Source organism: Saimiri boliviensis, chromosome 12 (assembly GCF_048565385.1).
Source record: "Saimiri boliviensis isolate mSaiBol1 chromosome 12, mSaiBol1.pri, whole genome shotgun sequence".
Lineage (NCBI taxonomy): Eukaryota > Metazoa > Chordata > Mammalia > Primates > Cebidae > Saimiri > Saimiri boliviensis.
The window spans coordinates 80814386-80827430 of NC_133460.1; the positions used below are offsets into that span (position 1 = coordinate 80814386).

The 13045-nt window shown below is 35.9% G+C and overlaps 1 protein-coding gene across 12 annotated transcripts in view; it reads left to right on the top strand.

Annotated features, from left to right (window-relative positions):
- ZNF518A (zinc finger protein 518A) overlaps nucleotides 1-12284 on the top strand; it is a 36329-nt gene extending 24045 nt beyond the window's left edge. For 5 of the 12 annotated variants that reach the window (XM_074382676.1, XM_074382682.1, XM_074382677.1 and 2 more), the window contains 2 exons: nucleotides 2204-2925; nucleotides 3071-12284. In XM_074382676.1, coding sequence (XP_074238777.1) covers nucleotides 3197-7651 — 4455 coding nt within the window. In that variant the 5' untranslated portion in view covers nucleotides 2204-2925; nucleotides 3071-3196 and the 3' untranslated portion in view covers nucleotides 7652-12284. The remainder of the gene's footprint in view (nucleotides 1-2203; nucleotides 2926-3070) is intronic. The other 7 variants (XM_074382680.1, XM_074382674.1, XM_074382678.1 and 4 more) reach the window with 4 other exon arrangements.
- The last annotated feature ends 761 nt before the right edge of the window (nucleotides 12285-13045 follow it).

The window sequence follows — 13045 nt, forward strand, 5'->3', positions numbered from 1 at the left end:
TTCTGATGTCAAAGGGCAGGGAGGAAGAGAGTATTCTTGCTCTGAGAGAGTCATGGAAAATCCTTTTCTGTCCTTTTTTGTTTAGTCAAGGCCCCTGGCTGATTGGATGGTGCCCACCACACTGAGGGCCTATCTACCCCACTCAGTCTACTGACTCACATCCCAGTCTCTGAAAACACCATAACAGACAAACCCAGAAGTAATGTTTTACTGGTTTTTCTAGGTATTTCTTTTTTTTTTTTTTTTTTTTTTTTTTTTTTTTTTTTTTTTTTTTTTTTTTTTTTTTTTTTTTTTCTGAGACGGAGTTTCGCTCTTGTTACCCAGGCTGGAGTGCAATGGCGTGATCTCGGCTCACCGCAACCTCCGCCTCCCGGGTTCAGGCAGTTCTCCTGCCTCAGCCTCCTGAGTAGCTGGGATTACAGGCGTGCGCCACCATGCCCAGCTAATTTTTTGTATTTTTAGTAGAGACGGGTTTCACCATGTTGACCAGGATGGTCTCGATCTCTTGACCTCGTGATCCACCCGCCTCGGCCTCCCAAAGTGCTGGGATTACAGGCTTGAGCCACTGCGCCCGGCTTCTAGGTATTTCTTAATCCAGTCAAGTTGATACCTAAAATTAACCATCACAGATTGCTTCCCCTGTGCAACAAATTGCACATAGTTAAAGACAGACTCTCTGGAGAAACTTAAAATTTGAGGGCAAATAACAAATCCCAAACTACCTAAAATATACAAACTTCTCTAATGCTATATATAATGCTATATTATATATGCCATACGTTAAATATGAAAAAGTTTGACATTCAACTTTAACAGTTACCAAGCTTCAGTCAGAGCTAAGTGGATTTCTTAATAAGATAGTCTCTGTTACCATTATTGTTATGCCCTTTTTTTGTCTTACAAAAATGTTCCCAGTGAAGCTTTTGAACCTCTTGAAGTTGAAACTAGTGAAAACACGTGAAATCTTGAGTAGCACAGAAGAGGTGTCAAATGTGAAATAGGACATAAGCACTGTAAATACTGAGTTTCCATCTGCTAGGCACCAAACATTTTTTGATACTCAGAAATAGAAAAAGTGTGAATTACATTTTTGTAATATTCTCAAGGTCTAAGAGAGGCATTATTAGAGAAGGAAGCCAGAGCTGGCTGTTATATTTTATTTCACAACCATTTTGACTCCTGAGTTACATATTAATTTTTACGATTTAGACAGTTTGATTTCCTACCTCTTCATGTATTCCATTTCCCCACTCTTGCCCTAGTCCCTGAAGGAAAACTTAACAGATGATTTAGAAATACTATTTTCTTTTTAATCAATTCATATAATTCTTCCTATACCTAGCCTGGGCAACCCATTCTGGATTCACATTTTACTGTATTAGTCATGGCATGTAAAACAATTCAATAATTGGTACCCTTCTGATTACCTTTTTTTTTTTGAGACGGAGTCTCGCTCTGTCACCCATGCTGGAGTGCAGTGGCACAGTATTGGCTCACTGCAACCTCCGCCTCCCAGGTTCAAGTGATTCTCCTGCCTCAGCCTCCCGAGTAGCTGGGATTACAGGCGCCCGCCACCATGCCTGGCTGATTTTTGTATTTTTAGTAGAGATGGAGTTTCACCATGTTGGCTAGGTTGGTCTTGAACTCCTGACCTTGTGGTCTGCCTGCTTCAGCCTCCCAAAGTGCTGGGATTACAGGTGTGAGCTACCATACCCGGCCTGATTACTTTATTATAGGTCTCTTAATATGTAAGTAGTTCAACTTTTAATCATATTCCCTCAGTTAAAGGATTTCTGAAACAGTAAAGTTCCTACGTATTTAAATTAATTGAAGTTTAAAGGCAGGACCTTTGGATAGACATTATGGGTGGAGTTTAATGTAATTTCTACTTTGTTTTGTTTAGCTTATCTAATTTTTTCTAGTCATATATCTGTATCTATATATATAAAAGAGCACCAAATTTAAAACATGTAATTTTTCTAATAATACAGTTTGATATTTTAATGACTGAACCTTCAGTATTCAGAGTCCTGTCTCAACAATATATTATATCCCATACATGGTAATCACATACTGTAATAGGGGTAGCTATGATTTATATAGCACTTTAAAGGATATTTTTTGTATATATTTTCTCATTTAATCTTCACAACAACCTTGTGAAAGACATAGGGAAAGTACTAATTTTTCCCCCATTTTACAGATGAAGGAACTAAGACACAGAGATTGAGACTTGTCTAAAGTAACATGACCAGTAAGTGCTTGAATTAATGGAGGTAGGTAGTGATGGTTATGTTCTAATCTGCCAAGGGCTTTTCCTTGCTGTCATCTGGTCTGAGTGCTAGGGATATAAATCCATATAGCCAAAATGGTAGGGAACAGGAAAGGTAGTAAGTAGATGGACTTTGGGACTGCACCAGAAAAAATGGTGCTATTCTTTTAAATTTTTTCCTTTTTGTTCTTTTGTTTGTTTTCTAACCTGTAAGCAATGATAAGCAGGTATTTTGAGTTGTTATTGTTAGATGAATGAAGCTTTTGTTTTAACTGTAGATTATCCCTGAGGAACTAAGGAAGTAGAAAATCTGGAGAGAAGTCTGTTGGGATCCTCACAAGGAAATAGCTATTGGATCAACTAAGCAAAGGAGAAAGTTAATAGTATGTGGGTAAACCACGTGTACATAACTGGAACTTTTTAGGATTCTCTTGTTAAGATTTTAAAAATCTTGTTTAAAACTGTATTAACACCTTAATATAAAAATCTTAGCGCTTGAGCGTACTTACCCAACTGTGGTTTTCTTTAGATGAGAAAACTGAGGTCCAGAGAAGTTGATGCTTTCCCAAGGTCACACAGCAGAGCTGGGACTAAAGCTTGCATTTCCTGACTTCCAGATTAGTGTTATTTTTACTTCAAACTATTACTTCTTGGTAAGCTGTTCTTAAAATATTTAACAAGTTTTTTGTATCTTTATGTTTTTGATTAACCTTCCTACTTTGTGCCAAAGTGAACTTAAAGATAAGAAATTTACTATTACTTTTGTGATAAGAATTTCAATTCTTTGTTTAATTTTAGGTGAGTTATTGTGGGAAAAATCCTGTATTTTGAAGATGTCTCTACACAGTATCGTTTCCTGTTTAAATTACAGATAACTTCAAGAGTTTTCAGAAAAAAAGAAATTGGGACTTTTTTGGTTAAATCATGCCATCTGAACAGAAACAGTTATTTTGTGATGAAAAACAAACTACTTTAAAAAAAGATTATGATGTGAAAAATGAAATAGTTGATAGATCAGTACCTAAACCAAAAATTTCAGAAAGTATTCATTATGAACTGAAAAATGTGAAAATTCATTTGCCAAAAATAAATATTCCAAATGAAGTCCTGTTGAAAGATGAAATTGACAAATACAGAAAAATATTTCAGAGTAAACAGCAGACTGCAAGAAAATCTATCAGTATAAAGACTATAAGCTGTGTAGAGGAGTGTACATTGCTTCATAAGTCTGAGAGAGCCGAAGAAGAGGGTATAAACATGTCTGCAAAAATACTCAATTTCACCTGTTTAAAATGCTGCGACAACACTCGATATAGCCCAAATGATTTGCAGAAACACTTTCAAATGTGGCACCATGGTGAATTACCTTCATATCCTTGTGAAATGTGCAGCTTTTCAGCAAATGACTTTCAGGTATTTAAACAACACAGACGAACCCATAGAAGCACTTTAGTAAAATGTGACATTTGTAACAATGAGAGTGTATATACTTTATTGAACTTGACAAAGCATTTCACATCCACGCATTGTGTTAATGGTAATTTTCAATGTGAAAAGTGTGAATTCTCCACCCAGGATGTTGGCACATTTGTTCAACACATTCACAGACATAACGAAATTCATTATAAGTGTGGTAAATGTCATCATGTATGTTTTACCAAAGGAGAGCTTCAGAAGCACCTTCATGTTCATTCTGGTACTTTTCCCTTCACTTGTCAATATTGTAGCTATGGTGCCACCAAGAGAGAACACCTTGTAAGACATGTTGTAACTTTGCACAAAGAACATTTATATGCAAAAGAAAAACTGGAAAAAGACAAATATGATAAAAGGATGGCCAAGACTTCAGCAGGACTTAAGCTAATACTGAAAAGATATAAAATAGGTGCATCAAGGAAGACATTCTGGAAACGTAAGAAAATTAACAGTGGAAGTGACAGAAGTATAGAAAAGAACACTCAGGTGCTTAAAAAAATGAACAAAACACAGATTAAATCTGAAGACCAGAGCCATCTTGTTCAAGAGCATTTAACTGAAGAAAAGGATGAAACACTACACTGTGAGAATAATAATAAAGTCACTGAATCAGAGTCAGAGAAGCCAACTGTTCTCTCCACTGGGCAAGGTAATAGAGCTGAAGAGGGACCAAACGTTAGTTCAGGTTTCATGAAGCCTGCTGTACTAGGACCTACAGTGTTACTGGTGAAAAATAATAAAATAACAATTCCCCCTAACTATAGTGCTAAGTTTATGGGCTTCAAGATGGTAGATGGAAAACAGCATATTGTAATAAAGTTGGTGCCTATCAATAAACAAAATTTATCACCAGTCTCACATTTAGGTGCTGCAAAGGTACTTCCTGGTACTGCTAATTTGCAGCCCCAGACTTTGGACACTAATGGATTTTTAACAGGAGTAACAACTGAGTTAAATGACACAGTTTATATGAAAGCAACTACTCCATTTTCATGTTCATCTTCTATACTTTCAGGGAAAGCAACTTCAGAAAAAGAAATGACTTTGATTTCTCAAAGGAATAATATGCTTCAAACAATGGATTATGAGAAAAGTGTATCTTCTTTGCCAGCGACGTCGGAATTGGTTACAGCATCAGTGAATTTGACCACAAAATTTGAAACAAGAGATAATGTTGACTTCTGGGGAAATCATCTCACTCACAATCATCCCAAGGTATTAGGTACCACCATTAAAAGTCCAGATAAAGTCAACTGTGTCACCAAACCAAATGCATACAGCAGTGGAGATATGCATAATTATTGCATTAATTATGGCAGCTCTGAGTTAACTGTTGAATCCTCCAACCAAGGATCATTACCGTTTCATAATTACTCAAAAGTGAATAATTCTAATAAACGTCGTCGGTTTTCAGGAACAGCAGTGTATGAAAACCCTCAAAGAGAATCTTCATCCAGCAAAACAGTTGTCCAGCAACCAATTAGTGAATCATTTTTGTCACTAGTGAGGAAGGAAAGCTCAAAACCAGATAGCCTGTTAGCATCTGTTACCCTTTTAAATGATAAAGATGGAACTTTAAAAGCAAAATCTGAAACTGAAGAACAGTATGTTTTAGAAAAAGGACAAAACATTGATGGACAAAACCTGTACAGTAATGAAAATCAAAATTTAGAGTGTACAACTGAAAAATCTAAATGGGATAACTTTTCTAATGTTGATTCACCTATGATGCCTAGAATCACATCAGTTTTCTCTCTCCAGAGCCAACAGGCATCAGAATTTCTGCCACCTGAAGTAAACCAGTTGCTTCAGGAGATACTGAAAATGAAACCTGATGTAAAACAAGATTCTAGTAACACTCCAGATAAAGGCCTTCCACTTCATTGTGACCAGTCATTTCAAAAACATGAGGGAGAAAGCAAAATTGTTGAACCTTCAAAAGATTACAAAGTGCAAGGCATCTTCCCGGTTCCACCTGGCAGTGTGGGTATTAACGTGCCTGCAAATGATTTGAATTTGAAATTTGGAAAAGAAAAACAAATGCCATCAATGCCACAAGATGTGAGAGATTCAGAGAAGATACCTAGAATTTCAGGTTTTGGCACGTTACTTAAGACTCAGTCAGATGCGATAATAACACAGCAGCTTGTAAAAGACAAACTACGAGCCACCACACAAAATTTAGGTTCTTTTTATATGCAGAGTCCACTTTTAAATTCAGAACAAAAAAGAACTATAGTTGTTCAGACTTCAAAAGGACTTTTTGTACCAGTGAACATTACTAACAAGCCTGGGTTACCGGTTGTTCCAGGAAATGCACTTCCATTCGTTAATTCACAAGGTATCCCTGCTTCTCTTGTTGTAAACAAGAAAACTGGGATGATTTTAACATTTAATAGTGGGAAACTTGAAGGTGTTTCTGCTGTCAAAACTGAGGGCGCGCAAGCTCATGGAACTATGACTAAGGAGCCTTGCAAAACACCTATTTTGAAGGTAGAACCAAACAGTAATTGTCTTACACCTGCAGTTTGTTCCAGCATTGGCAGTTGTTTGAGCGTGAAAAGTAACTCAGAAAATACTTTGCCATTAAAAGGTCCTTACATTTTGAAACCAACGGGTTCTGTGAAAGCTGTTTTTATTCCTAATATGTTATCTGAGCAACAGAACACTAAGTTGAATATCTCAGATTCAGTAAAACAGCACAAGGAGATTTTTCCAAAACCACCTCTTTATACCCTCTTGCCTGATGGCAGACAAGCTGTTTTTTTAAAGTGTGTGATGCCAAATAAAACTGAGCTGCTTAAGCCCAAATTAGTCCAAAATAGTACTTATCAAAATATACAGCCAAAGAAACCTGAAGGAACACCACAAAGAATATTGCTGAAAAATTTTAACCCTGTTTTAAATGTGACTGCTGCTAATAATCTGTCAGTAAGCAACTCTGCGTCCTCATTGCAGAAAGACAGTGTACCATCTAATCTCGTTATAGGAGGAGAGCAGAAAGAGCCAGAATCTTCTAGAGATGCCTTACCCTTCTTACTAGATGACTTAATGCCAGCAAATGAAATTGTGATAACTTCTTCTGCAACATGCCCAGAGTCTTCTGAGGAACCAATATGTGTCAGTGACTATTCAGAGGCCAGGGTATTAAGATGTAGAACCAATTGTACAACTGAGAGAAACTTCAATAGGAAAAAGACTTCCAAAAAAATTTTTTCAAAAACAAAAACTCGTGGAAGTGAAGACTTGGAAACTGCCTTTGTATCTAGAAACAGGAACTGTAAACGCAAGTGTAGGGATAGTTACCAAGAACCTCCAAGAAGAAAAGCAACATTGCATAGAAAGTGTAAAGAAAAGGCAAAACCTGAAGATGTCCGTGAAACATTTGGATTTAGCAAACCTAGGCTTTCAAAAGATTCTGTCAGAACTTTGAGGCTTTTCCCTTTTAGTTCCAAACAGCTTGTGAAATGTCCTAGGAGAAACCAACCAGTTGTAGTTTTGAATCATCCTGATGCAGATGCACCAGAAGTAGTAAGTGTAATGAAAACTATTGCAAAATTTAATGGACACGTACTTAAGGTTTCATTGTCAAAAAGAACTATCAGTGCTTTGCTGAAACCAGTTTGCTATAACCCTCCTAAAACAACTTACGATGATTTTTCCAAGAGACACAAAACATTTAAACCTGTTAGTTCTGTGAAAGAAAGATTTGTGCTAAAATTAACACTCAAAAAGACAAGCAAAAACAATTATCAGATTGTGAAGACTACCTCTGAAAATATTTTGAAGGCTAAATTTAACTGTTGGTTTTGTGGTAGAGTATTTGACAATCAGGATACTTGGGTTGGTCATGGTCAGAGACATTTAATGGAAGCTACTCGGGATTGGAACATGTTACAGTAGTTTACAATAATTACCAAGGAAAAGAAAAGTAAAATTACCTTAGAAGGAAACAGTGGGTTGAACTACCATAATGCAATATTCTACTTCAGTATACCTGAAATCAAACATTTTTAAAGTTGGTTATATTTCTGTGAAAGAGTAAAAGTTTTATGTGTGATATTTGAAAATGCTATCTCTGCACACATAAGTTTTGCAAGAAACTAATCACAGCACAGAAGTACCTTGATTTAATTTTTGAAAAATGTGTTCTTGGGAAGTTAGGGCTAAAGAAAATTTTGATAAAACAATTTTTCCAATTTAGTTCTTTGGTGACTCTTAGTAGAGGGTAATGGCTGACACCCTCATTCCCTCTCTTCTTCCACCAGCCTTACGCATCTAAGTGTAGCTCCTCTGGAGGTGGAGAGCTCTTTCATGATAGAACTGAAGGAGTTTGTCACATTTGTGAAGATACTTTGAGAGAGCTTGGGTGAAGAAGTCACTCTGTATCTGTTAAATACAGTTCTTTTGAAGGATATTAGGCTGCTTGGAAAGTACATTTGACTCACTACAGTTACACCTCATATAATGCTTGAAGAGTTTTTGGCAAGTAAATTTTTTTTTCCAGTTGAACTCTGTCACGTGTCAGAAATTGGGAACACTCTCCCAGGATGATTTTCTTTTTCTTAACGACCATGTCAAGTGTTGCAGTAGATGGGCAACCTCAAGAGAAGAATTTAAATTCTTTGTCTCATTGAAAGTTTGGTTAAAGAACTTGAGCATAGTTCTGAATTTGATTATCATCTCTGATCATCCCCTGGCGCAGAACTGTGCTTGTCTCATTTAAATTGTTTGTCCTCCATAAACAAATGGCCATTTTTAATTCTTGGTTCTCGTCCCTTTAAAAAGAATGGAACATAGGAGCATTTCCAAGGAGTGGCTTTTCTTGAAAATTAAAACTTTTTACCAAAACAGTATTTTGAAGCAAGATTATATTTTCATCTGTATTCAGTTTATTATTTGAACATGTCCAAATTAGGACAAACCATTCCTGTTAGCTTCTCAGTGTGACTGACAACCCAAAACCCAACAGATTGTTGGCATTTGAAAAAGGAAGCATTAACAGTGGACCCAGAGGCAGTGCATAAAACCTTAGGACAGATTCTTAAGGGACATGCCTAACAGAGTTTTAAAATGGATGTTTTCATGATGACAGGAGAATCATAGGTTTAGATTTTTCACCTTGTAAGTTTGGATCAAATTTTACTGCATCTTTGGATAATGGAGTTCTTGTATTACAAAATTAAGTGCTATATTTTTTTTTGTCACATTGTTACAAGTGTTAATGACATTTTCATTGATTGGATGAAAACTTCAGGGCTTCTTTTCTGTATATAGCAAATTAAATCTGTACATATTTTTGTACCTTTTAGTTATGTAAATTTTGCACAGAAATTTTTGGCATAAGTTTATTTTCTCTCAGTTTAGTTCTGTGCATGCACTAATAAAACTGGTTGTTTAATTTAAAAGGAGTATATAAGACTTTACCCATGTTATTTTCTTGGTTTTTATTTCAGATGTAGATTTTTTTTTTTTTAAGGTAAATTCGTTTTCAGGGATTGAACACTATTGTTAGCAAGTGCCTAAAAAAGATGTGAAGCAGTTTACATATGTCAACTATAACAGCAGGTCCCAAATGGGCCCATTCCCCTAATAGTTTTATTTTAAAGAAAGCCATACATAGAATGCTTCAAGCTATCTTGCTATGCACATTATACTTGTACTGTTTTGTGCAGTTTGTCTACTTTCTTAGTGAAGTATTTTTTGTATAAAATGTTACAATTGTGTTTCTTAAATCGAGCCTAAGAATGGAGTTAATTGGAAATATACAGTATATATTAATAATGTATATGGTGTTTAAAGAATGGTAAGCATTGTTAATTTCTGTAATGAACATTTTCAATTAAATTTATTTTAAGTTTGTGTTTACACAAGAATTTTTTTTACTGTGCTAAAATCTAATGGGAATTTTATTTTACTAGAAAATACTAGATTTTAAAGTGTATGTGTTTTCAATGCTAGTTAACTTTAAAGTATGGGATTTATTTTTCTTCCCCAAATCATAGATGATAAATTACTTAAGAAAGGTAACATGTACCGTAGTTTTACTATGGTCATGCTGGCAAGGTAAGCCATAGAGAGGCTTGTAGTCTTCAATTCTCTAACAGCAATAAAATTAAATGCTCTGTTTGTTACATATAGATTCATTATGAGGGATCACCTGCTGTGAATAGAGAGGAGGGAGAAGGAGCTTTCCTGCTAACACTCACAGCACTATAAAATTACATTTCTGAGTAGCCATATTAGTAAAATAAATCTAATGTTGAGATGTGTACTTCTTGCCTTAAAGTTTTAACAGCCATTTAAGGTAAGCTTCATGCCTCAGATATTCTAGTTGGAACTTTTTCTGATTTTGTTAATTTACATTATTCTGAGGGAGACACACTTGCTTGGAGCTTCATTGTTGGCATTGCAAAAAATTCAAAACAAAATCCTCTATCCTTTTTTGTGGCTTTCCAAAATATGATATTCAGTAGTTTGAGGTTCTTATTACAATTAAAGAGTTAGTTTTAGTTTTGCAGTTGATCTTCTGGGTCAGAAATTTATTGTACTGTTTCCAGTTTGTCGATCTTCACTGAAGTGGGTCTCTCACTATTTGGCATCTACTTCAAAAACAGATTTCACTTCAAAGAATTTATCTTGCTAAGTATTTAGTAACACAAATTGAAATTAATAGTTGTTTTTTTTTTTTTTTTAAGAAAAATGTTTTCATTGAGGGGATAGCAAATTTTTTTCAATAAAGTGTCAGATAAATAACTTAAGCTTCATAGGCCTTCTAGTTTCTGTCCTTACTACTCAATTCTCATAATGCAGAAACAACCATAGACAATATACAAATGAACTAGTGTGGCTACATTTAATAAAACAATTTACAAAAACAGGAATTTGGCCCACCAGGCATAGTTTATTAACTGTTGCTTGAATTCCCTAGAGTCTGCGTTTAGAGTGGGATTTTTATTAAAAAACACAAGCTTGGTAAGTTTTGTGAAATATACCACCTGTGTAAAAGAGCTAACAAGTATTCGAACTAAAATATATATGTATATAAAGTTAGGTGTATTTGTATAAAACTGAAGAGACTGTAAAGGTAATGAAAATGATTACTGGGTAAAATAGATCATTTGTGTGCTAAGAGTAATGCAACTTATGAAGGGATTAATAATGAGATAGAGCAGAAATGGATGTGAGAATTTATGTTCAGGTTAGATGAGAAGAAGACTTAGATATTAGTTCTTTTAGTGATTTGAAATAGAACGTTAAGAAAAAGTAATAGAGTTTCTTGGGACGGAGAAAATGGAGGTGAAGTAAAAACAATATTATATATTAATTGCATATAGCTTATCCTGATTTTTAGAAAAAAAGATTCCTTTTCACCATGGACATCTACTTCCTTAACTTCCTTAATAGCGCCATTTGGGCCATTGGCTCTGTTCTTTCCCTTAACAACTTGTTAGGATCCTTGCTGTCAGTATAGTACCTTAACCCAATTGGGGATTTATCTGGCAAAACTTACTGGGGGAATTTTTCAGGGTAGTGTTTGTTTCTAGTTAGCAGAGTATGGCTTTAGTGAAAAAATTTCCCTATAATGGAGAGATGAAATGGTTCAGTTTTATGTTCATTAATTTATATTCGTTAATTTATGCTTCTCTTAATAACTGGACAGTTGCGAATTAGTGTCTTGGAAGAAGTGTTTCTTAAAGTCATTTTTGAGATGCTTTTTGATTAGTTCTTTAGCAAAGCTTCTGTTAATGCCTCCAAATTTAGGAATCTTTTCTATTTATTTAAAAAGAATACTTGTTACAAGAGTGGAAACTTTTGAGTAAATATGTGGGAAAAAATATAATGTACATCAATTTTAGAAGTCATGATTTTAGGGAGATGCCAAGAATCTGCTTAATTTAAATACTTATTCCTAGTAAAGACATTTCTAATGTGTTAAAGTAAGAATTTCCATATACTTTAAAGTGCTTAAACCAAAAGTGAGGGTTATGTTTCTGTTGCAACTCTTGAATACATCTTTCAATTAAGGAGTGAAATGTTGCCTGCTATCATCAATTACATCATAAATTACTGCTAATGTCAAAGAATAGGAAAGCAAAATGAAAGTTAAACTTGGGGAAGAGACCAAAATGCTACTTGTAGATGACTTATTTTTAATATCTTAAAAGTTTAAAGGAGTAGCCGGGCACAGTGGCTCAAGCCTGTAATCCCAGCACTTTGGGAGGCTGAGGCGGGTGGATCACGAGGTCGAGAGATCGAGACCATCCTGGTCAACATGGTGAAACCCCGTCTCTACTAAAAATACAAAAAATTAGCTGGGCGTGGTGGCGCGTGCCTGTAATCCCAGCTACTCAGGAGGCTGAGGCAGGACAATTGCCTGAACCCAGGAGGCGGAGGCTGCAGTGAGCCGAGATCGCACCATTGCACTCCAGCCTGGGTAACAAGAGCAAAACTCCGTCTCAAAAAAAAAAAAAAAAAAAAAAAAAAAAGTTTAAAGGAGTACACTGAAAATTAGTCACCTTTCCTGAACAATTAACAGTAATCAACTGGGAAACAATAAAAGAAGACCCTTTTGTTTATTTTTTGAGACAGAGTCTCACTCCATTGCCCAGGCTTGAGTACAGTGGGCGATCTTGGCTCACTGCAGCTTCCACCTCATGGGTTCAAGCGACTCTTCTGTAGCTGGGATTACAGGCACCCACCACCATGCCCAGCTAATTTTCATGTTTTTAGTGAATATAGGGTTTCACCGTGTTGGCTAGGCTAGCCTTGAATTCCTGACCTCAAATGATCCACTCACCTTGGCCTCCCAAAGTGCTGGGGTTGTAAGGCATGAGCCACTGTGCCTGGCCAATTAGACCCATTTATAGTAAGAGGCATAAAATAGTATGAACCTGCCAAAAACAAAAACCAAAAAAAAACAGACACCGAACCAAACCTATAAGACCTAACGGAGGGTTACATAGTATTTCTGAGTGGAAGACTAAATATACCTGCTTGGCAGATTACATTTTTACAGCTTTGTCCCCCACCCCCGCCCCCTATTCTCCTCTTCCTCTAACAGCTGCTTTACAGAGAGTATTGTAGATTGGGCATTCATTCAAGAGCTGATTTCCCATTCTTTCTATCCTTCAACCCATTCCATAGCACAAAGGTACAGAGGTTCTGTTCAGGGGAGGGTTGGAGTGAGCTTCAAAAACACAACACAAGGCCTGAATTAGGGTTTTTCAGAGAACCAAAATGAGAGGGCATGACTGAAGGGAATTGGGTCACATCATTATGGAGGCTAAGAAGTCC